The sequence below is a fragment of the Equus przewalskii genome, chromosome 23, assembly GCF_037783145.1.
Source record: "Equus przewalskii isolate Varuska chromosome 23, EquPr2, whole genome shotgun sequence".
In the NCBI taxonomy this organism is placed as follows: Eukaryota; Metazoa; Chordata; class Mammalia; order Perissodactyla; family Equidae; genus Equus; species Equus przewalskii.
In genome coordinates, this window is record NC_091853.1 from 13,741,849 (window position 1) to 13,768,161 (window position 26,313).

The 26,313-nt window shown below is 34.5% G+C and overlaps 1 protein-coding gene across 4 annotated transcripts in view; it reads left to right on the forward strand.

Moving 5' to 3' along the window:
* CEP350 (centrosomal protein 350) overlaps positions 1-26,313 on the forward strand; it is a 161,053-nt gene that overhangs the window by 92,791 nt on the left and 41,949 nt on the right. For 2 of the 4 annotated variants that reach the window (XM_070591728.1, XM_070591727.1), the window contains 7 exons: positions 828-1,024; positions 1,587-1,771; positions 2,250-2,337; positions 9,068-9,214; positions 11,969-12,126; positions 19,325-19,447; positions 20,557-20,756. In XM_070591728.1, the coding sequence (XP_070447829.1) occupies positions 828-1,024; positions 1,587-1,771; positions 2,250-2,337; positions 9,068-9,214; positions 11,969-12,126; positions 19,325-19,447; positions 20,557-20,756 (1,098 nt within the window). The remainder of the gene's footprint in view (positions 1-827; positions 1,025-1,586; positions 1,772-2,249; positions 2,338-9,067; positions 9,215-11,968; positions 12,127-19,324; positions 19,448-20,556; positions 20,757-26,313) is intronic. The other 2 variants (XM_070591730.1, XM_008543633.2) reach the window with 1 other exon arrangement.

Here is a 26,313-nt window from a genome sequence, read left to right on the forward strand (position 1 = left end):
ACTAGAATGGATGCTGTGGTCCTGGATTACAGTCAGATGCTTAAGTATGAATCCATGTTTGGATGGATGAATACTGGATCAGGGGTAGGGGGATGTGTGTATGCGTGTGTGTGTGTGTGTACATGGGTTAGTATATATGCATATATTACCTAGGTCTGCCCACTAAGAGAGTCAAGAAACAACGATACCCCAGTAGTAAGAAGGACAACTGGTACCCAGCTGGTTTCTAAATATTCTCCAATAAAAGAAACCAGAGCTCTTTGGAGGAGTGACTGATTCTAGGACTGGGCGGGGAAAATACAAAATGAACCTCGAACATCTAGTAGTACCAGAAAGTAAGGATGTTAAGTAAACAAATGCATGGGGGTAGGGACATGTCACAGGCACACAGGAACGAACCTAAAAGAGCTATGTTTTTAAGCATTAAATTGATGAATTCTAAAAAAATTTTTAATTTGCATTTCTTTGCTAGTAATATTAAACTTTTTAAATTTTGGCCTCTGTGAAGCATCTGATCATTACCATTTCTTATTTTTCTTTAGGGTTATTAGTGGTTTTTCTGATTGATTTGTAAGAGCTCTTTATGTATGAAGTACTTTACACTTTTACTATATTTCTTATATTAGTATTTTTAGATATTTTAGAGATTTTTTTCTTGTTTGTAAGTTAAGTGTATTTTGTTTATTATTCCATACCTATTAACTGCTAGCAATCAGTTCCATGAGTTTATGTTAGATTGTCCTATAAAGAGGCAGCAAGGGCTACTAATTGAATACCTACTGTAGATTGTTACAATGATAAAATCTACTTGCTCCATATTCTTTTAGATTCAACTTCTGTTGCAACAGAATATTCCCTGAAATTTGATGAGTCCATGACAGAGGATGAAATAGAAGAAAAATCGTTTCGATCTTTATTGCCTTCTGAGAGTCATCGCAGATTTAATATGGAAAAGAAAAGAGGCCATCATGATGACTCTGATGAAGAAACTTCCCCAGAAAAGACTACACTGTCTTCTGCCAAGGTGTGTTTCAGTTTACCTGTGGGAGTTCTTCATAAATAGTTGTGTGTTCTTGAAAAGGCGTGAGGATACATTTTGTGCTTGAACTCCTTTGTCAGCTACCAGGATGATTTTCCTAAGATCAATTTTACATTGTATTTTTGTTATAGAATCTGGCTTTGCTTTCCTCACAAGGTAGAATACAGATGTATTTCTTGGAATGGTATATAAGGCCTTTGAGGATCTGAGCAAAAGTTACCTCTTTAGCTTTTACACTTGCTTCACTCTAATTTACACTTATATCATTCTTCTTACTAAATTATGAGCCTTTTGAGTAACAGGCACAAATTCTTACCCCACTTTATATCCCCGGGACAGTACCTAGCTTACAGTAGCTGTTAAAATTTTATTGGCTGAATAAATTAGAAGATGAATATTACCCCTTCTTGTGTGCCTTTTTTGAAGAATGTTCTCTTACATGGTTGGCAGCCTTTTTGTATACATATTTTATTTTTATAAGTGCATACCTCTTTTAATGAAATTAAGTTCCAGTCGTGATAAACTCAAAATAAACTCTCTACTTTAGGAGCTGAGCATGCCATTCTCAGGAGGACAAGACAGCTTTTCCAAATTTACTATGGAGATGGTTCGACAGTATATGAAAGAAGAGGAAATGAGGGCAGCTCACCAGTCTTCACTGCTGCGTCTCCGTGAAAAGGCCTTGAAGGAGAAAACTAAGGCTGAATTGGCCTGGCTAGAGCATCAGAAAAAGTAAGTTCTTTCAGTGAACATAGTTTTCACTGTTCAACTTCTCCTTTCATTAAAAGGAAATGCTTTGTTTTTAAAGGTGTTTTTGTTTCCTCATTTAATTTAATTTGATTTGATCAACCCAGTTTCTCAAGCTAGAAATGCAGCAATCATCCTTGAATCATGTTGCTTTCAAGACCTACTCATACACTTTCTTTGCATTTCTCTTTTATTGCTTAACTGACTCTTATGTTGTTATTTTATACTTAATTCCTTTACTCTGCTGTAAATTTCTCAAAGCTATTTTGTCTTTAAAGGACAGAGTCTAGGGTTTGCATATATTATATACACAGTAAAATATTTGTTGGGATAGGAATTGCTGCATGCAGCAGCTGTTTTCCACATTTGAAAATGTTAAATTGTTTAGAGACTTTTTAGTGGTTGAGACTTCTTGACATTAGAATAGAAATTTAATGTTCGTCTCAATGGGAAATATTTGCAGACATCTACGAGACAAAGGAGAAGATGACAAAATGCCCCCACTCCGAAAGAAACAGCGTGGTTTGCTCTTAAGGTTGCAGCAAGAAAAGGTAAGTTAGGAAAAACATTCCTTTAAGAGAATTTATCAGAGGCAAGTTGGATTTTGGAATCTATTATTTTACCTGATCTCTTTTTCTTATCACCGCCTTAAATGAGATTTAGTTGATATTTACCAGTGTTTATGCCTATACCACTATAATTACAGGAGTTTCTTGATAATCTACATATTTCTCCTAAATTGGGATTGTGTGTCACTGCTAACTTAATATAGAATAGAGTCAAACCTTCTGCCTTCATTTAGTATGTAAAATAAAATAATCTTTTGAAATGCGTATTTTAAAAATTGAGATATTTGTGACAGAATCTATTTGGATTAACTTTTTAGTCACTGTTTCCCCAAATAGATTTTCAAGACGTATTAATTACAAATTGACAAATATTTTGGCTTAGTGGATTCAGAAAGACCTCGGGTTTGAATCCTAGAGATCAGCATGCTGTAGTGCTTAAAAATTCAGGCTCTGGAGTCAGATCGCCTGGGTTAATGTCCCAAATCTGCCAACTATTAGTTTCATAACCTTGGACAAGTAACTTAAACTCTCTGTGCCTCAGTTTCCTTATCTGTAAACTGAGGATAATAATGACAACATGCTTTGAGGGTTGTTGGGAGGAATAAATGAGTTTTAATACATATAATAATAAACTTAGACCTTGGCACAAAGGTAAGTGCTCAATAAATATTAGTAGTAGTTATTTGAATTCCAGCTTTGTCACTTGCAACTATAATCATGGTCAAGGTTAAGTAACTCTCTGAGACCTAATTTCCTAATCTGTAGGAGTAAGATTATACTTGATATGGTGAGGTAACATATATAAAAATGTGTTTCACAGTGCCTGGTAAGTATTTAGTAGATTCTAGGGTTTTTTTTCCCTATTGAGATGTTGCCAGGTACTAGCTACTGTGTTGGATGATTTATGCACTTAATCATTTGCATTATGCATTGGATTATTACTTAAATAGTTTTCTTTTAAGTTTGCCCCAGGAAACATCACTGATCATGTGAACTTGAAGGAATTCTCAACTTTATTTTTTTTGAAAAAAGAAGTTATGTCTTTTTAATCCAGAAAAAAATGGCTTTTAAAATAATTTAAATTTCTTTCTTAGTTAAAATAGGTAAATAACTTTTTACAGTGTTACAGTACCTTTTTGTTTATAAAATAAAGACTAGATTTACAAATATTTTCTGTCTTTGTGTGGTGGTGTGTTTTTACTTTAATAGTGTGCTTTTTAATTTTGATGAATCTAATGTTCTGTTGCATGCCTGCTGATAACACATTGTTTTTGTTAGTTTGGAAATGTACTTGTTTCACCTTCATCTTTGAAAGTATTTTTACTAGCTACAGGATTATTTTGCTTGAGCACACAAACTTAACCACTATACTACCGGGCTGGCCCCTTTTCAGCATTTTTAATGATATTATTTTCCGTTGTCTATTGGTTTCCATTGTTTTTGTGGAGAGCTCGACTGTGTTAATTTTGTTCTTTTGAAGGCTGCTTTTAAGATTTTTAAAAATTTATCTTTGATTTTTCAGTAGTTTTACTATGATGTGCGTAGGTGTGGTTTCTTTTGTATTCATACTATTTAGGGTTTGCTGAGCTTGAATCTATTGTTTGTTGTATTTCATCAGTCTTTGAAAATCATCTCTTTGTATGTTGCTTCTGCCCCATTCTCTCCTTCCTTTCCTTCAGAGACTCCAAATAGACATGTTTTAGACCTGTTGACCATTTACCACATCTCTCTTCTGCTCTGTTTTGTTTTTATGTCATTCTTCAAAATAATAAAAAAAAACTACTATGCTTCAATTTGGAAAGTTTTTATGGACCTGTCTTTGAATTCATTAGTTATATCTTCTGCACTGTCATGAGTATTGTTAAATCCATTCAGTGAGTTCTTTTTGTTTTGTTTTGTTTTTGCTGAGGAAATTTGCCCTGAGCTAACATCTGCTGCCAATCTTCCTCTTTTTCTATGTGAGCTGCCGCCACAGCATGGCCACTGGCAGATGAGTGGTGTAGGTCCGTACCTGGGAACTGAATCCAGGCCACTGAAGCAGAGTGAGCCAAACTTAACCAGTAGGCCACTGGGGCTGGCCCTTGATGAGTTATTAATTTGACTTTTTTTTAGTTCTATAATACTCTAATACTCATTTTGTTCTTTTTTGTAGATTTTAATTCTTTGTTCAAATTCTCTACCTTTTCATCTGTTTTTCTATCTTTTTCTGTTTTTTTGAACACCTTTTTCATAGTCATTTTAACTTCCTTGTCTGCTAATTCCAGTATTTGAACATCTGTGTGTCTGCTACTGTTGTGTTTTTATTTTTTATTATCATATGATCCTTTTTCTTTGCATGCCTAGTAATTTTTTATTGAATGCTGGACACTGTATAAATAACTGCAAAGGCTCCAGATGATGTTATCTTCCCCTGGAGAAGATTTATCCTTTCCTCTGCTATGCAGTTAGGGTGGTCTGCTGTTCACTGTAAGCCGTTTAAGGACTGGGCTGGGTTAGTATTGGGTTGCAGAGTTGGTAAGCCTCAGTCTACTTCTGCTTTACATTGACCCTAAGTTGTGACCCTCCAGGGATTTCAGCTGAAAGTCAGGTGAACCTTTTTTACCAGCACAAGAGACTGGGGATTTCTGCTCTGCTGTTGAGAGTTTTCTGGCTTGGCACCTTAGCTTTCCATCTGTGCTGCTTCAGAATTGGCAAATACTTTGAGGGGGAGACTGAATTTGAAGCCTGAAGTCTCCAGTTTTGTCACTCCAGTTCTGTGTAACTGGTGGGAGTGTTAACTGGTGTAACTACTTTGGAAACAGTTTGACTATATCTAGTTAAATTGAAGACACATATAATCTATGACTCAGCAATTCTCTGTCTTGGTATATATCCTAGAGAAACTTTCACACACGTACAGGGGAAAATGGAAACAGCTTCATATCTTCAGTAAGAGAACAGATGAAACAAGGCATATTCCCGTAAGAGAATATAGTACTGCAGCAAAGTGAATGCATTAGATATCAGCATTGTCCAAGAGAGATTTCTGAAGTGATGGTACATGTTCTCTATCTCTGCTGTCCAATATAGTAGCTACTAGCCACATGTAACTTTTCAGTACTTAAAATGTGGCTAGTGCAACTGAGAAACTGAAATTTTAATTTCCCTTATTTTAATTAGTCTTAATATAAGTAGCTACATGTAGCTAGTGACTGCCATATTGAACAGTACAGCAGTAGATCTTCATTTATCAAAAATCCATTGGTTTTTACAGAAAAGCAAGATGCAAAAGAATATGTGCAGTTTGATACCATTCTTGTAAATTTTTAAAAGTCACCAATCAGTAATGTATGTTCTGTGCAATTACTCATGCATTAAAAAGTACAAAAGCACATGTAGGAATGATATATTTCTGGGGAGGAAATGGAAGAAGAGATTGGATAGAGTTTAGTTTCATCTGTAGTTATTTGTGTTTGAAACAGAGAGATATGCAACACATATGGTAAACTGTTCAATCCCACTGGTGGATGTTTGAGTGGCTGATTTTTCTGCATATTATGTTTGTAGTACTTCAGAATGTTTTTTAAGTAAATGTGAAAAAATACTCTCTGATCCAACTGGCTACTCCTGGAAAGTTGCCCTACAGAAATAAAAGCACCAGAGTATAAGGATATATGTACTAAGATATTTATTGCAGTTGTATCAATAAGAATTATTTTGAGTTGTAGTGAGATGGCTATAAGCAATTTCGCCAACTATCTTTGCAAAACTGTATCTAAAAAACATATTTTCCTGTGTCTTATTTTTCTTTTTGAGGTGAAGTTCACATAACATAAAATAACGATTTTAAAGTGAATAATTCACTTTACCACTAAGCATTTTAAAATGAACAGTTTGTACAACTATGACAACTATGTGACTTATTCTTAAGGGAGCAGCAAGCCTTTTCCCCCTAGAATCCCCTTCAAAAATCCCCCTCTTCTTTCTTCTAGGCTCAGATGAGGTGAATTTATACATTAATTGGTTCAGAAATTTAGTCCTAAGCTAGTAACAATTTTCAAAATGAGCTCTGTGGAAGTCTGGGCGTCCCTGAGACCCTTTTATGGGTCAGGGAGTTCAAAGCTATATTCATAGTGATAGTTGGATATAAATTTTCCCTTTTCATGTGTTGACATTTGCACTAAATGGTGCAATAACAATGATGGGTAAAACTACTGATGCCCTAGCACAAATCAGGGCAAGGGCACCAAACTGTACTAGTAGTTGTCACATGTTTCACTGCCACACACTTGCAGCTAGAAGAAAGCTAGTTTCACTGAAGAATGTCCTGATTAAGTGGTAAAAATTAATTTTATTGAATATTGAGATTTGAGTACTTGTCGTTTTCATATTCTGTGTGACAGAAATGGGAAGCTCACAATTAAGCACTTTTGCTAGATACCAGAGTACAGTGATTAACTCAAGGAAAAGCATTTGTGTAGTTGTGCAGTTGAAAAAAAGCTAAACTAGCCACTTTTTTTCATGGAATACCATTTTTTTTTTTACTTGAAAGAATTATTTGAAGATAAACTGTGCTTATTCAGATTTGGGTATTTGACAGTCATTTTCTCAAAAATGAACAAAGTATGCCTATAACTTCAGAGAAAGCAACTGACAGTATTTGTTGCCAATGGTAAAATTCAATTTTTCAAGCAAAAGTCAGAATTTTGAAAAATTTCTATCCACCGCCCAATACTAAAAAATTTTTCTTTTGAGATCATTGGTGATATTAATGAAAGTGATTTTTTGTTATTATATAATGAAATGCATCAGCATTTAGAAGATTGAACCAACATTTTGGAAATGAACCAACATTTTCTAAATAACCAGTACATGATGTTAAAAAAAAGAGATCAAGCCAGACAGTAAAGAGGTTTACAAAAATCTAAGTACTACTCTTTTCACTAAATTTTTTTCTGTTTTGGATAATATAGTTATTTTCTTAAAAATGCATACAATGCCATTGTATACTCATGAGAGAATGAGAATGTAAAAGGGCAAATAATGTTTTAGTATTATGAATATAGTTTGACCCTGAGAGTCTCCTGAAAGGATCTCAGGGACCCCCAAGGGCCCATGGACTTCGAGAACTACTGCTCCAGAGAAATTCATACATGTGCCCAAGGAGACAAAAAGTAGAAGGCTGTTCATTGTAGCATTGTTTGTAATAGTCGACAACAATCTTATCCCAACCATAGAGATAATGGATAAATGAAATGTACATACCTCCAGTGTAATTTTATGCAGCATTTAGGTATAAATCAACACAGCGAGATATCAAAAGCAATGTCTGGTAAATAAAGCATGATTGAAAATATGTATGTATGGTATTACTTATAAAATATTTAAAAACATATAAACCAAACAATAAATGTTTTTTGCAGACAATTACAAATATTTGTAGAAGACTTTAAAAAGAATGTGCTGGAAGGATTTGTACCATGATAGTGGTTACTTGGTTACCCGTAAGGAGTTGAGGCAGGGAATTATAGACTGGTTTTTTCTGTAATGTTTTATTTCTTTACAAAATTAAAGACTAGGAGAAAATATGACAGAATGTTAACAGTTGTCAATTTGGGATTTTGGAAATTAGTTGTTTATTATGCACTTTTCTGCATTTTCAGATACTTTGAAAAAATCAAACATGATTAAAAGAAATTATAAGTAACAAATTATTAGTTTCTGTATTATGCTTTATTGACAAGAAAGATTAAAACAAATTTATGAAAACAATCTCTGTTAAATTTTAACAGTTATTAACAGTGAAGTGTATCATCTTCTGACCACTTAATTAGCAACAGAAAACTTAATAACATCCTGGGTGGAGAGAGTTTGGTGCAATGTAGTCTTAAGTGATCTGGTGGCATTTTAAGTGAAGACGATTCTTTTTTTAAAGTAATTTTTTTTTTTTTAGATTGGCACCTGAGCTAACAACTGTTGCCAATCTTTTTTTTTTCGTCCTGCATTTTTTTCCTCCCCAAATCTCCCCAGTACATAGTTGTATGTTTTAGTTGTGGGTCCTTCTAGTTGTGGCATGTGGGACACTGCCTCAGTCAATGTGGCCTGATGAGTGGTGCCATGGCCACACCCAGGATCTGAACCAGCAAAACCCTGGGCCGCTGAAGCAGAGCGCACAAACTTAACTACTTGGCCGCGAGTCTGGCCCCTTTTAAAGCAAATTTTTATAACTATTTTAAGGGCTATAAAATGATTCATCCTATTTGCCTTGTTTGTCCTACTTTTTGGAATCTCTCCTAAAGAACAAATCCATAGTATGAAACAATTAGAGGCATTAAAGCTTTATTTGGGATGGTAGAAAATTATATGGGGCCTAAGAGTTTAGCAATAGGATAATGGTTACATTAATTAGTTTACTTGATATGCCACTTTTAGACAAATAAGTGTAAAGATGGAGTATCACTATGGAAAAATGTGAAGGGTATATTAAGTTTAGAAAGATGTAAAATTATCAGTCTGTTGTAATTAGAATTATTTTAAGGGATCATGTCAAGTTGGAGTTATATGACACTTTTTCCTCCACTACTTTAAAACTTTTAAATGTTACTACTTTTATCTTGAAATACTATGTTTATTTATTTTTTATATATGTGATGATTAGATTTTCTTTTTAAAATATTACTTTGGACTTGTCTCCTCCAAATCTCAATCCCTTTCCTAACTCTTTAAAACTTAGGCAGAAATCAAGCGTCTTCAGGAAGCCAATAAGGCGGCTCGAAAGGAAAGACAACTGATTCTTAAACAGCAGGAGGAGATAGAAAGGATCCGACAGACCACCATAAAACTACAGGAGAAGTTAAAGTCTGCAGGAGAAAATAAATTGGTAAATTGTGTGAAATTGTTATTAGTTTGTTTTCTGCCTCATGTTGCTTGCTAATACCTAACCCTGCCTCATCTAATATGATGGATTTGTTAATTCCAGTACTGTGATACAATAATGAACTAGGATAAAATTGTATGTGTGTGCCTTTATGTATAGTGAGTGTTTTTATTTCTTTTTCCCATAGAATATTCAACTTTTGAATATTTGAACACATGGTTCATAAATTAGTTTAAAAATGTTTTCCATTTATAAACTCATTTGGGACAGAGAGCCTTGCTCTTGCTTAATCAATTCAAATAGTATTCCTCAGAATTATGGGAGAGACTATTTTTGGTCTTTATGTGATACTTATTTCACCTATCCAATGTTAATACGGTGACATAAGATTCAATGGAGATATTAAGACAAAAACCAAATTTGGACCTATTCTAAGATACTGTGAAGTGTCATTGTAGTGTTGGGAAACCCAGACTATATAGCGTTATAGTTAAATAAATCTCTAATATTCTCCACTTTGATTTTTAAAATACACTTTAAATTTTGAAGCAATTTCAAATTTCTGGAAAATTTCAAACAGTATGAAGAACTACGTTTTCCTTAGTTGAGAGTATATTGCCAACAAACTAACATTGATACATTACTACCATTTAATCTGCAGACTTCAAGTTTCTCCAATTTTTATAATAATGTTCTTTATATCAAAAGGTAAGTTCAGAATCACATATTGCATTTAGTTTTCATAGTCTCATTAGTTTCCTTTAGTCTGGAAGAAGTTCCTTCACTCTTATGACCTTGACACTTTGGAAAATTAACATGCCAATTATTTTGTAGAATGTTCCTCAATGTGGATTTGTCTAGTGTTTCCTCATAATAGATTCAGGCTGTGCATCTTTGGCAGCAATATCACAGAAGTGATGTGGTGTTCTTCTCATTGCATTCGATCAGGTGGCCCCTGATTTTGATTTATCTCATTACTGATGATGATAACTTGATTAAGGTGGTGTCTACCGGACTTCACTGTAAAGTTACTCTCTTTCCCTTTGTAATTAAGTACTTTGTGCGGAGGTGTTTTGAGACTACATAAATTCCTGTTCTTCGTCAAACTTAAATTTATTCTTTTATTTATATCATATGGACTCATGGATACCTCTTTTACCTCAGCATTACAGTCTGTTACTATCATCATTTGTTTTGATGCTCACTTTGTCCCAAATCGGGCCATTAGGGAGCCTCTTCAAGCAGGTTTCTGTGTCCTTTTGACATGTTCCGCCATCAGTCTTTGAGCATGTCCATGTTTTCTGGAACAAGATGTTTCAGGGTCATCTTGTGCTTAACTTGCCCCAGCCTTGGAATTAGCCATTTCCTCAAAGAGGAAAGTTCTTTAGAAACCAAGATGTGGTGCTCAGCATGCTCATTGCTATTCAGGTTTTGCACCTCCTAAGCAACAAATCTAAGGAATATATGAATATATATAGATGTAGATAAATACAAACATTTTACATGTATACTTAGTTGTGTATGTATAATACATATAGTATGTATATATTGAATTCATACCGATAAATCAGAAGTTCATGCTGATCCTTCCATTTTTCAGTCCAGCCCCACAAGATTCATTCTAGCTTCCTCTCTTTTGGAATTTCCTTCTCTGACAGATAACTAGTTACCATTTTCTTTAATATAGTTAATGATTTGATCATTCCTCCTATGTAACCCATCTCCCATAAGCCACCTCTTTCTTCATGTGGATGCCCTTCTCACCCTCCCTGGGCACTGACTCCCCGAGTCAGGCTATTCCCCATCTCCTTGCCCTTCTTTATAGCCTCTTTACCCTCTTTGGATTCTGTTCTCTGTAGGAATGCCACCTCATTCTGTTTGAGCTTGTGACTTGCAATGTAGGACCACTCCCATATGGACATCCTCTTGCCCCACTTGGGCTCTGTTTCCCCACACAGGCCACCCACCTGCGTTCAATACCCTCTTCATTCCACGCAGGTTGGGTCACCCCACTGTTGGCCACCCTGTCTCCCTCCATCCCTGCATGGATACCTGTGTTGTTCTCTTCCATCTAATGACTTTAAGACTGAATCATTCAGGAAGGGAAAAGGGAATGAGAAATACCCTGGTTTGTTTGTATTGTTCACAAATAGAAACTATCATGATTGTCTCTGAAAAGTTATGAGAATAAATTACTATTTGTGGGAAAGATTTACTAAGTAATTACTTTTTGCTCATCAGAAATAATACAGTGATTAAACCAGTAGTTCCCAAATGTTTTCATTGTCCACTTTTTAATTTGTGAAAATATTATTTTCCATAAGAAATATTTAAAGAAAAAATATCCATCCCTCAGTATGATTGAAATAAGTTAGGTATTCTCTTCATTCTTTGTGTTTGTACATATGATTTATATTGCTATAGTGTCTGTAATTTTGTATTCCTTTTGAGTGGTTCAATTTTTAAAAATTGGGACATTGAGATACTAGATTTCTAGTAGCAGAAGTTTTTTGGATTTTTTTTTTTACGTTTAAAAAACGATTACACTTTGTGATTACGTATAAATACAGGTAAAATATACACAACATAAAATTTGTATTTTAGCCATTTTTAAACGTGTGATATAATTTTGACCTTGAAGTAATACCTTAATTTCAGCTATTTCAGGAGTATTGTTTTGAAATGACAGTGTTTAAGATCACTTTGAGATCTTAAATTCCAGTAAAATTGTGACACTTTACCTCCTTTTGTTTGCAGGACTCTCATAGTGATGATGGTACAAAGGATAATAACGCAACCAGTCCTGGTCCAACTGACTTGGAGACCCGTAGTCCTTCCCCCATTTCAATCTCCAGCAGTGAAACCAGCAGCATTATGCAGAAACTGAAGAAAATGAGAAGCCGCATGGATGAAAAGTAATTCAATTTTATAAATGTCTCTGTTTACATTGAAAGTAGCAAATACATTTAATGTCCTTCATTAGATGAGACTGATATGACATAATTTATGGATTCGGTAGCATTTTAGCAGAATTATTAAATCAACCTAGAAGTCATTTAACTGTAGATCTCGTTTATAAAACAAATTTTGTTTTTAATACAGCCAGGTGTCGTATTTTAAAAACCAAAGTAGTATTTGCACATATACCCATGATAATGTTTTCTTCCTTCTTTGATTAAAAGTTATGAGTGTGAAATTTGTACCTTCTCTGAAATCTAAGGACGTGTCTGCTGACTTGGGGGAGCAGTTAATGGTATGTCCTGAGGTCTCATCTCGTGGCTCTGACAGCTTTCAGGCACATTCGAATAGAAGAGTGAAATTTTAACCTTGTGAGTGGATGTGGATTGCTCAGTTGAAACCAGAAAGACTGAAGTTCTCCTGGGATATTGAATGATTTGGCAGTCTACTATTCTTCTAGAACATTTCTAAGTATTCTTTAAAGGCTCTTTTAAAGAGAGCTACTCCTACTTAGATATAGCTCAGTTGTATGTCAGCTTTGACCATATAAAATGACATTTATGTGGGAGTTTACTCTTTTGGGTACACATTTAATTAAATACACTTGTAAATTAGTTGCTTGTGAATCCTGTCCTTGACTTCATAACCTCTACCTTCTTTAAATATGGAAGAAGGACCTGTTAAAAATTTTTATTGGCTGCTAATTTATTTTAGGTTAGCAATTTGAACCACAGATTGAACTGAAGTTGTATCTTGATATCCTTTGACAGTGTACCACACATCACCAAATTTAATAATGCTCTATATTTATATGTGACATCAACCTGTGATTTAATTAGTTTCTGAACAGTCAAGCAGTTGTAAGTCAAATCTTATTTACTGTAGGTACAGGGTTCTACATTGGCACTTCATTGCTTAATTGAAATTGTATTTCAGCGACTTAAAATTGGCATCTCATAACTTAAAAATACCTAAATTGATTATGAAAATATTTTTTAAAATAAATACAAACGTTTAAAAGGGGATGAAACTAAGTATTTACAAATGTGTAAGTATTCCTTTTGGATGATCGCCATAAGATGGACTATGTTTTTTTCAAATAGGAATTTATTGAAATTTAGACTAAAGATGCTTTCTTTCTTTCCTGATAAAATTTTCCAATAGCAGTATAGGCATGCTATCTTGCTCCAGGGATCTTTGAATTCAGAATAATCTCTCTCATAAATTTTCATAACTGATTTGACATTTTATATCTGTGTCTAAATGTCTTTGAATGGTAAATGTTGGACAAAAGACAGCTTCAGGGGTAATTTCTTCATTGATCTTTTGCTTGTCTATGTTGGTAAGATGTTCATTGCTGCTCTCTATGAATAATATTCCAATAATTTTTATCACATCTGTAGAAGAAACTGCCAGTGCCAGTCTGTGCAATTAGTTTATGTTTGAGTGTTTATTTCAGATTTGGTTAGTGTTAAAAATCCTAAATAAATTCAAGGTTGAATTTATTGACTTTGTTCTAAGTTTTGTTAATTTTTTTCTCAGAATCCAAAATATTAAGCACCTAGAATTTTTGTATTACTATTCTACCTTCCTTTGTCAACTACTGCAGTAAACTTTTGATAAGTTTGTCAAAGAGAATAGACCTCATAGGGTTGAGGTAGGGACAGTGGTGGCAAAAAAATTAGCTTTAATGTTTGGATGAGGATGAACTGGAATATTTTCCAAAATTAGTGATGCATTAAAAGGAAAATTACGGTTATACAGTATTTTTTAATCACCAGAACAAAGTAGTATGAAAACTAGTTTTTAAATACCATTCAGATCACCAAGGCTTTAGAGTTAAATCTCCTTCAACACTGTTGGAATGTCAGCTCAACAAATAAATAGTGAGTTAATTTGGCAGTCATTTGCTACAGTAGACGCCTGCTAACAAAATCATTTGAGCCTTTGCACTATCATTTGTTCCGTAGATTTGCAGAGGCAGTCTTGAGAGAGATTACTATTTTATTGATGTAAAACACCTGTCAAGAAGTAGTCGTCCTCTCAATAAGTTTTCATTATATATTTTTCATTATATATTATTGCGCATGGTTAACCCTCTGAACTCTGATTTTGTGACAGATATTTTTCTGAAATGATCAAACTGTTCTTGGCTACAATGAAAGATTTCCTTCTTTAATGTTTCACAGAGACAATAATGCCTTTGTTAAAATTTACATTTTTTTAATAGATTGGCACCTGAGCTAACATCTGTTGCCAATCTTCTTTTTTTTTTTTTCTCCTTCTCCCCAAGCCCCCGAGTACATAGTTATATATTCTAGTTGTAGGTCCTTCTAGTTGTGGCATGGGGGACGCCACTTCAGCATGGCTTGATGAGCAGTGCCTTGTCAGCGCCCAGGAACTGAACCAGTGAAATCCCAGGCCGCAGATGCGGATTGCACGAGCTTAACCACTCAGCCATGGGGCCGGCCCAAAAATTTACATTTTAAATCTATGGCTTTTCTTGACTTCTTTATTGAGTTGACATTTTATAAATAACGTCCATTTCTCACTATAGTGAAAGGCAAAAGAAATTTAAACCGTGAAAAGGATTAATAATAATGAAAATATGTTTGCAAAAGCTGCAGACTGAATAGCCCTTTTTGGTGTTAATGCTAAATGAAATCTGAGTTTTTTAAATTACTGTGAGGGGTGTTATTTACAATTTTAAGTTGATTGCCTGTAATTGTGAAACATATTCATGAAAAAAATACCGTGCAGTTGACTTTTCCTGTTGTTTTGCCAATTCCATTTCAGGAAAATTGTTTACTGAGCAAATGAAACACTGAAAGAATGGTGTTATCGTCATCTTTCAGTGTTAAAATAGGAAACAGTGCTTTTTTTTCATTTGTTAATAGCAGCTTGTTCTTCCATATTATTTATTAATTATATACTTATTCTCTCAGCAGTTATTTATTGGGAAATGTCTAAATGTGCTAGGTTCTGAGGGATATGAAGATGCATCACACATAAACTCTGCCCTCAAAGAGTTTATAGTGCAGGTGGAAAAAAGAACAGTGTCTGGTTCCTTTAGAGAAGTGTATATAAATCAATCGCTAAGGAAATTAAGAAGAGGAAGAAATTTTTAGTGAAAAGAACATATCAAGGAAATTTTCATGGGTGAGTGTTTAGAGCTAAATATACTTTTGAATTAGAAAGTACTTTATAGCATATGAAGGAGTAAAAAAAACCCCACAATATAGTGATTTTTTGTTTTGATCACTGCAGGCCAAGTTAGCATAAAAAAATGAAGCCAGTAGTCACAAAACTTATGAAACATCTCTTTCAAATATTTTAAATATTCCCAGTTAGCTTAGAAACTGTTAAAGGAGCAAACTAACTTAATTTTGTTTTAAATATTCAAAAAGTTAAACAGATAAATATTGTATGACATAACTCTGTCTAAAAATATTTATGGTATTGTCTGATCAATATTGAAATCTTCACCATTAATCTGCTAAGTTTAAAAAGCTAAGGATTTGCAAGAGAAGGCTTTTTTTGCTGAGGAAGATTAGTCCTGAGTTAACATTTGTTGCCAATCTTCCTCTTTTTTTTTTACTTGAGGAATATTAGCCTTGAGCTAACATTATACTAGTCTTCCTCCATTTTATATGTGGGTTGCCGCTTCAGCATGGCTAATGAGTGGTATAGGTCCGAAACCAGATTCTGAACCTGTGAACCCTGGGCTGCCAAAGCAGAGCACACCGAACTTAACCACTGCGCCATGGGGCCAGCCCTGGGAAGGCTTTTGATACTCCATTTAAGAAGACATTTTAATTAGAATTTTAAATAATGTATTAAATTTCATTGCCTTAAATTAGAAATATAATTTTCTTAGGGTTCTAGACTTAGTAGCAAAATAAATCCTGATAATCTGATAATGTGTTTTTATTTTCTTTACTTCCTAGTTTAGGAATAGTACCTTTGCTATTTTCTTTATTTAAGTATATGAGAATTATTAGACAATTTTAAATAATAGAATAGATTTTGCTGTAGGAAAAAAATACTAGACTGTATTTTCGTTTAGGTCAATACTATCCATATCCTCATTTATCTTCCTTTCTGAATATCATTAAAAATGTTTAAGGACTTGAAAGAATTAATCTATTTTAAAATTTAAAGCACTGTGTTTCATTTTTATTTATAACAATATAGAATTAAAGAATTATAGATCAGAAAGAATTTTAAAATGATTTAAAGTATTAAGTTTTTGTTTGTTTTAATATCTTTCAGAATCAAATGATTTTAGAACTAGAAGTTTCATTTAAAATTTAGATCATCGTTTTGCTCTTTCGCATTATACCATGGTTTTATAGTCTGTTGGAACACAGTCTACAATTAGCTCAGTGGGGAAAAAAAGCTTCTCATTTATGTCACATGGTCTAGCAGTGTGTTGGGGTGTTAAAAAGTGTGAGGAGGTGCTTGAATAGAGAAAGAAAGAATCATAAAACGTTGGAACTAGAAGTGCTCTTAGGGAAGTCATCTGGTCTAGTCCCTGGATTTTACAGGAGGAAATGGAGACCCACAGAGATCAAGTAATTTGTCCCAGGTCACACACATAGCCTAATGGCAGAGCTAGAAATAGAACCCTGCTTTCTGGGCTTTAGCCAGCTAAAGTTAAAGTTGAAGTAAATTAGCATATCTACTTTCAACCTCATAGGTTTTTTTTAAAAAACTACATTGATGACGTAAAGTTATGTCAGAGGAAACTGACCCTTCTAAATTTGTTGAAACTTGGAAAGTGCTCAGTGGCTGATTACTGGAGTTGAACTGCACAGCTCAAATTTAGAGTGTAAAAATGTGACTTTAAAAGCAAATTAATTATTCATCAATTCCTTAAGATTAAACATTATAGGAACATAATGATTTCCATACTATGTTAACTCTATTATATATCTAATCGTAGTCCAATGTTCTGTTGTCATCAGAGGCCTTGTTGAGGAATGCCTTGACACCAACCATAAAGTGTGTTAATAGACATTTATGTCTCCACCATTCACAAATTTTATTTCTTACTTATGCAGCATCTTGAAGGATTGTTAATTCTAGTGTGAAGTACTGCTTTTATCTCAACTTTATTTTATTCAACTTTCGAAGGACACTTTCTAGATTGTATATATATTAAATAAGGAAATATGTTTCTGGGAAGAAGTTCTAGCTTTAAGTTAAACTTTTCTTACACTATTTCTTAAACTATTTTCTTTTCTATTAGCCATTTTCTTTTGATGTCCATTTCTAACCTATAGCTTTTGAATATACTTATTAATCTTTATAAATGAAAAATAAATAATCAGTACTTGTTCTAGTAGAGAAAATTATTATCCTCTACATTGGGCTGGACAAAAAAATTTAAACTGTGTTATTTTTACAGTTTATTTCGCATGTTCCAATATTATTCTACTTTTTGTACTAGGTCATGCATCCATTTAGCAGTTATACGCTTAAGAGGGTGGGTGATATTGAATGCTATGAATAGATTTTTTGGACCTTTTGCCAAGTGCATTTGTTTTTGCATAATATTTTGATAATTGGCATCAAAATAAGTTTATTATACATTCACAAAGAATGGCAAGGAAGATTTCACTGTCTTACTGAAATTTGGTAAAATTGTTTTTCATTGAACTTCAGTGTACAAAATCAAGGCAATCCAGATATGAGTGTGTCTGTGTGTGTGTGTATAAGTAAATGAAGGGAAGATGAAATATTGAGTTGTATGTGGGGAAACAGGCATCAAAATAGTCTGTTATCTAAAGTTAAGCATGTAGGCAAGATTCTACATACTTTTTAAAAAATCTAAATGAGTAGCTGGATTTATACCTAGATTTTCTCACTTCTGTGACACACCAATGTTGTTCCTTGCCCTTCCAAGGCAATAAATGTTGCCTTGATCTACAAGTTATTGTTGTGTGCATGTGAACAGAAGCATGCTCTGTCAAAGAGAGTTAGTCTTTCCAAACTATTACTAGACTTATTTATCCTTTCATATACATAATGATCTACTTACTACTTAAAAAGAAGAGAAAGTAGTGGGGGGTTTTTCCTACTTTTATAACTTTAACGTGTAATTTTCTTTCTTTTTTTTTCTTTTTGAAAAGATTGGCACCTGAGCCAACATCTGTTGCCAGTCTTCTTCTTTTTTTTTTTCTTTTTCTTCCCCAAAGCCCCCCAGTACATAGTTGTATATTCTACTTGTAGGTCCTTCTGGTTCTGCTGTGTGAGACACCACCTCAGCGTGGCTTGATGAGTGGTGCTAGGTCTGCGCCCAGGATCCAAACCGGCAAAACCCTGGGCCGCTGAAGGGGAGAGCATGCAAACTTACCCCCTTGGTCAAGGGACTGGCCCCTGTAATTTTCTTCTTACCTTTAACTTTATGATTGAGCTGTCCACAGCATCTGTTTTTTTTAATTACTGGCAGTATTTATTCAGACAAGCTTAGTTTATTCTTAATTATGCGTCCTGATATTTTATAGGATGGGTATTGTATTTTGTATTATTATTTAAGTGAGCTTTTGTTAAATATAAAGCAAGATGCCTCCAGTAGGTTCTGTTAGCAGTAAGTTTTATGTTTAGAGGTGAACAAGGTATTCTTACTATAAATTGATTTTCTAAATTATATTCTTATTTTCAAGCTGTCATGATGGTAACGTTAAGTAAGGCAAATGTAGTCTTTTTGATTTAATTTCAAGCTTAAAATATGACAAGGTACAGATAAAAAAATCAGTTGCTGAGGATTACATATGTATGTAGAATTGCTGATATGCTACGTTCGCAGCTGTAATTGTTGTGCTCTGTTAAAGTTTGTGGGAAAACCTATACAGCTCCACACTGTACTTCTCATTACTTTATTCACAAACAAGTAAATTTCCCTGAAAGTGTAGATGATGGCTAAGCAGCATCTGAGAAGAAAAGCACGTTTATTCAGGAATCATTGGTAAGATCCATAAAAGTACATGTTTTATATGTCACACAGAGTGTAACGCTTGTTTTAACTACATAGCTTATATTGTTATTCAGGAAGCATATTAAAAGTTCTTCCCTCAACTCTTATGCTTTCCCTTTCTCATTCTTTCTGCCTCTTGATCTCTTGGTTTTAAAATCTTCCTCCTTATTTTGTAGACACTGCTCTCCTGTTCACTACTTCTTCTCTGTCTTTACGTCTCATCACTGGGCCTCTCTCAGTGTCTGTTTTCCCAACCTTCATCCCAAATTCCAGCTGTATATCTACAACCAGTTGGTCAGGTAACTTTGCACCTTTTTCAGTGCACTCTTTGATAGAGCATGCTCTGTTCTTTTTGTTTGTTTTGGTTGCATTTTTTTTTTTTTTTGCTTTTTTTTTCTAACAGCCTAGAGGCCTCTTGTCAAATGTCCCAGAGATTTTACCTTTTTGTTTCGACATTAATTTGACATGCTGATTGTTAAAGAAGTGGAGTGACAGTTCTTGTGCTTTTTATTGTGTTTGTTTGATGCGTGAATGCATTTTGTTGGTTAGCTACAGCTACAGATCTAGCACCAGTAATACGAACAGCCCACCTTTTAGTCAGCTACGGCACCTACATTTGAGGAGAATTTAATAGTAGTTTTTTAATTACTCAAATAACTTTTCCTAGATTAGTAATTTCTCCTAACCCTTTGGAGCTAAGATACACTGGGCTATTTAATTTCAGAGATCAGGTTAAATTGAGAAATTTGAGGCATTCGGTGCATCCTTTTACTCAAGTAAATAAATAGTTATATTTATGTGCATAAGACATCTGACTGTGGCGCTCTGTGTTCTCTCTGTGAAAAACAGATTGTCACCTGACTGTGCATCTCTTAGGTAGTAGGAGCCAAACTCATTTATACCTGAAGCAAACCCAGACTGAATTTGAAAATAAAAGTCAAAAAAGGACACAAACATGATTTTTGTTTGCTTGTTTGTTTGGGGGCTTTGGAGTTTGTTTTTTGCTATTGTTGTCTTTGTTGTTTTGGGTTTGTGTGTTTTCTGTTCTGAGCCTTCAGAATAAATTCATTATATATCTTCTGTTATGAAAAAGAATCATGTATGAAAAATGAATATGTAAGTTAAGTATTATCAGTCATGGTTTTCCAGATATTCTGAAGTTTTTTTGTCTGAATCTACTGCTATTTTTCCTTCGCTAATCTTACAATTACAAGTAAAAGCTAAATTCTCTCATTTTCTGAATAAGTTGACTCATCAAAGCTTCTATTATTTCAAGCTTTTTTCAGGGGAATAGTATTAATGTCCTATTTTTACACAGCTTGTTGATAAGGTAATGAGTGATAGAGCTCTCAAAGTGATTTCTGCCTGTAGATTTGTTCTCTCACTATTCTTCATGGTGTGACCATAGGTTTCTGACAAAGCGAGAGCAAAAACTAATGCAACGGCGACAACATGCAGAGGAGCTTCTGGAGTGGAAGCGACGTTTAGATGCAGAGGAAGCAGAAATTCGTCAAATGGAAAAACAAGCTTTGGCTGCCTGGGACAAAGAATTAATAAAACCTAAAACTCCTAAAAAAGAACTGGAGGACCAGAGAACAGAACAGAAAGGTAATAAGTACTGACTAACTCTGTTCAGACTACAAACTAAAGCCTAACATAACTGGAAGATTTACTTCATTATTTAAAAAAATGGGAATGATAGAGTCAGCCCTGGTGGCCTAGTGGTTAAGTTCAGCTTGCTCTGCTTCAGTGGCCCAGGTTGGGTTCCTGGGTGCTGACCTACACCATTTGTCTGTCAGCAGCCATGCTATAGCAAAAAAAGAGGAAAATTGGCAACCATGTTAGCTCAGGGCAAGCTTTCTCAGCAAAAAAAAAAAGGGAAAAAGGGAATGATTAAGGGTGAAGGCAGCAATTACAACTACAAATGCTAGAGAAATTGAAAAGAATGACTACTTAGAAGAAATGGGTAAAGTCCATGAAATGGAAATGGGTTATTTCATAACAAAGTGGAGTTTAACACATACTAAAAAATCCAAATAAATCTCAGATCAAAGTAGTCATAGAAGGGAAAAACCAGACCTATAACAGACATCATACTTAATGATAAAACATAGAAAGCTTTCCATTTGAATTTGGAAATAAGACGAAGATGCTTATTTTCATCTAAGGAGTGAAAGGAAGAAGCAAAACTCTTATTATTACAGATGATAAGGCTATACACATAGAAAGTCCAGCATTTACATGTCAGTTCTTAGAATTAATAAGTGAGTTTATAGCAAGGTTGCTGAATATAAAATCCGTTAACAGAGCTCAATTGCATGTCCATAGACCAGCAGAAATTGGTTAGAAAAATCTAATTTTTAAAAGAAATATCATTTATAATAGAAATAAAAAATATGAAGTACCTAGGAATAAATTTAACAAAAAGTATGCAAGATTTTTATAGAGAAAAACTTATAATTTTATTAGGAGACATTATAGAAGACCAAAATAGAAAGATTTTCCATATTCACAGATAGATTTAACTTATCTGAACTTATTTGTAGATTTAAAACAATTTAAATGAGAAACTCAGCAAGATTTCCTCATAGGGGCTGAATAAGCTCATTTTAAAATTTGTATGAAAGAGCAAAAGACTAAAAAAGCAAAGACACTCCTAAAGAAGAAACAACAAAGTTCAGGAACTTACTTTACCACACATCGAGACTTCTAAGAGTATAATAAGTAGGGGCTGGCCCCGTGGCCGAGTGGTTAAGTTCGTGCACTCTGCTGTAGGTGGCCCAGTGTTTCGTTGGTTTGAATCCTGGGCGCGGACATGGTACTGCTCATCAAACCACGCTGAGGCAGTGTCCAACATGCCGCAACTAGAAGGACCCACAACGAAGAATATACAACTATGTACTGGGGTCTTTGGGGAGAAAAAGGAAAAAAATAAAAATCTTTAAAAAAAAAAAATTGTTTTGGGCCTGGCCCAGTGGCGCACCGGTTAAGTTCACACGTTCCGCTTCTTGGCGGCCAGGGGTTCGCTGGTCGGATCCCGGGTGCGGACACGGCACCTCTTGGCACACCATGCTGTGGTAGGCATCCCACATATAAAGTAGAGGAAGGTGGGCATGGATGTTAGCTCAGGGCGAGGCTTCCTCAGCAAAAAGAGGAGGACTGGACTGGCAGTAGTTAGCTCAGGGCTAATCTTCCTCAAATAAAAAAAAAGAGTATAATAATTAAAACAATATGATATTTGCACAGATATAGACAAACAGACCGTGCAACAGAGAGGCCAGAAAAAGGCCCGCACACAAATGGAAAGTTGACTTCTGACACAGGTAACTTTGCCGATTTGTGAATAAAGGAGGGACTTTCGAATAAATTTTTGTGGAAGGGAAAAATGAAGTTGGATCCTTACATGACAGTGTAAAAAGAGCCTTCTCGTGGGGGAGGGAAAGGCTTAAATGTGAAAATTAAAACTTTTAGAAGACAATATAAGAGTATCTTTATGACATCAAAGAGGGGGAAAGATTTCTTTAACATCTTATACAAAGCAAAAATCACAAAAGGAAAGACTGATAAATTTGCCTTCAATAAATTGTGGCTCATTAATACACCATAAGGAAAGTAAAACAATAAAACAGAGAAGATATTTGCAACACTTATGAATGACAAAGGAATAGTATAAAGAATATCTGAGCAACTCCTATGAATCAATAATAAAACGACAACCACATTTTAAAAAATTGGCGTAAGAGCAGACACTTCACAGATGACAACTCCAAATGGTTAATAAACATATGAAAAGATGTTCAGCTTCATTAGTAATCAGGGCGTAAGAACCATAAAAAAATACCATTGCATGCCTGTATTTATTTTCTAGGGCTACTGTAACAAATTATCACAAATTTGGTGGCTTACAGAAATTTTTATTCTCTCACTTCTGGACACCTGAAGTACAAAATCAAGATGTTGGTAGGACTGTGCTTCCTCTGAAGGTTGCAGGGGACAATTCTTTCATTCCTTCTTCCAGCTTCTGGTGGCCCTAGGCATTCCTTGTGTCTGCGTAACTCTAATCTCACATAGTCTTCTTTGCCATGTCTGTCTTCTCCCTTTTTGTCTCATAAGGAAACTTGTCATTGGATTTAGGGCTACCCAGATAATCCAGGACGATCTCGTCATGAGATCTATAACTTAATTATATCTCCAAAGACCTTTTTTCCGAATAAGATTACATTCACAGGTTCTGGGGGTTAAAACATGGACATATCTTTTGGGGGTCCATCATTCCACCCATTTACAATACCCAGCAAACCTCTTGGTGTGTAGGTGGAACAATGAACTATTGGTGTAAGTGTTAATTGGAAACTTAGTTTGAAAAGTAGGTTGAAAGGAGAGGCGTTAAAAGTAGTCAATAAAATAGTAAAAATGAGCTACGCATATCCTACAATTCAGTGATCCATTCCCAGGTTTAAAGTCTAGAGCAGCAGTTCTTAAAGCATGGTTTTTGACATTCTGGGGGAGTCTCTGAGATTTTTTTCAAAGGGTCTGAGAAGTCAGTTATTTTTATAATAATACTAACATGTTGTTGGCCTTTTACACTGTGTTGACATTACACTGATGGTGGGTAAAATTACTGATGCCTTAGTGTAAATCAAGGCAGTGGCACCAAACTGTGTAAGTTAGTCATTATATTCTTCACCACCCTTCACTCGCAATAAAAACATGCCAGTTTTATGTCAGAATGTCTTTGAACAAACATTTACAAATATTAATTTTATTGAATCTCAACCTTTGAGTATGTGTCTTTTTAACATTCTGTGTGACAAAATAGGAAATATGCATAGAGCTCTTGTGTGTGCTGAAGCGTGATGGTTGTCTTGAAGAAAAGCACTTAATGTAGTTGTTTGAGTTGCAAGCTGAACTAGCCGTTTTTGTCATGGAGTACCATTTTTACATATGACTGACAAACTATAGTTATTCCGACTTGGGTGTTTGGCAAACAGTTTCTCAGAAATAAATGAAGCAAGTATGACTCTTCAGGAAAACAACTGACAATATTTATTGCCTGTGATAAAATTTAAGTTTTCAAGTGAAAATTAGAATTTTAGAAATGATGTTTTTCCCACCATGGGCTTGACAAGCTTTCCAGTACTTCCAAGACTTTTCTGATATGGTGGGTGATGCTCTTAATCAAAGTCATCTTTTCATATTGTGTGATGAAATGTGTCAACATTTGGAACATCTTTATAAACTCAGTGAACCAGTATTTTCCAAATGACCGATGTTGATTTGGAAAATCATGGATGCATGAAAGATCCATTCAAAGTGCAAGATAGACCAGTGGATTTTAATGTAACAGATGATGAAAAGTTAATTGATATGGTTTCAGATTTCACATTACGGGTAACATTTAAGAAACTATCAATTGTCAGGTTTTGATATAGCATCAAAAAAGAATATCCCCAATTATCTGTAAAGACTGTTAAAATACTCCTCCCTTTTCTAATTATGTATCATCTGTGTGAGGCCGTATTTTTTGCATATGCTTCAACTAAAACAACATAGAACCACAGCTTGCACACAGAAGCAGATATAAGAATCCAACTATCTTCTGTTAAGTCAAAGATTTTTTTTTTTAATGATTGGCACCTGAGCTAACAACTGTTGCCGATCTATTTTTTTTCCTGCTTTTTCTCCCCAAATCCCCCCAGGACAGAGTTGTATATTTTAGTTGTGGGTCCTTCTAGTTGTGGCATGTGGGACACCGCTTCAATGTGGCCTGATGAGCGGTGCCATGTCCGTCCCCAGGATCTGAACTGACAAAACCCTGGGCTGCCAAAGTGAAGTGTGAGAACTTCACCACTCGGCCACAGGGCTGGCCCAAAGATATTTTTTTTAATGTAAAACAATTTCTCTCCTTTTAACTAAAGCTTTTTTTTTGAAAAATGTAGTTATTTTAAATTTTAGAAAATGTTATTTATGTTAGTATGTAGAAGGTTTATTATTGTTATTTTTATTTATTTGTTTTTCTGAGGAAGATTAGTCCTGAGCTAACATCTGCCACCAATCCTCTTTTTGCTGAGGAAGATTGACCCTGAGCTAACATGTGTGTCCATCTTCATTTATTTTGTTTGTGGGATGCCTGCCACAGCATGGATTGATAAGTGGTGCGTAGGTCTGCACCCGGGATCTGAACCAGAGAACCTCGGCCACCGAAGTGGAATGCAGGAACTTAACTTCTGCACCATCGGGCTGGCCCTGTTACTGTTATTTTTCAATAAATTAATAAATATTTTTAATTTTTTTGCATTTTGATTTCTAGTATGGTGAATATTGATAGCTATAATCATATCTATAATCACATAAACTAAAACTTTTTGGGGGTCTTCAGTAATTTTCAACAATGTAAAGTGGTTCTGAGGCCAAAATGTTTGAGAACTGCTGTCTTAGAGCAATGTTTTTTAAGTTGTGGATTTTCCCATTAGAGATGCATGAAATCCATTTAGTGGATTGCAGTCAGCATTGTTCAAAGTTGAAATAAAATACAAAATATCATTATGTTACATGTAGTAAGGATAAATATTATTGTTAAAGTTAAAAAGTCTGAAAGCCACTTCTGTAGAGAACTTTTACATAGTTAGGTAGATATATGGACAGATGCTTGGTTGGGTGGCTGGAGAGAGAGAGAGAATACATAGATTAATATAAATATATCTATAAATACCTATATAGATATATATAGATATCTTAGATATTTATCTATATACTGGGAGATATATATGACATTGTTCATAGCAGCAATATTTGAAATAGCAAAAAAAAAAAAAAAAGAGGAAACCACCCACCTCTCCATCAATAGGGGAATCGATAAACAAATTGTGGTATATTCATATATTATATCATGCTTGATGAAAATGAAAAAATTATAGCTATACAAATCAGCATACAAGAATTGAAGAACAAATCACAGAATACTACAAGCAGTTTGATTCCCTTTATAGAAAATTCAGAAGCATGCACAACTAAGTGATGTTATTTAGCTCTACATGCCAAGTAATACATAAAGAAAACGAATGATGCAATAAATTCACTTCATCTGTAGTCTCCCTTCTTTTGTTTTTTTGAGGAAGATCAGCCCTGAGCTAATATCTGCTGCCAATCCTCCTCTTTTTGCTGA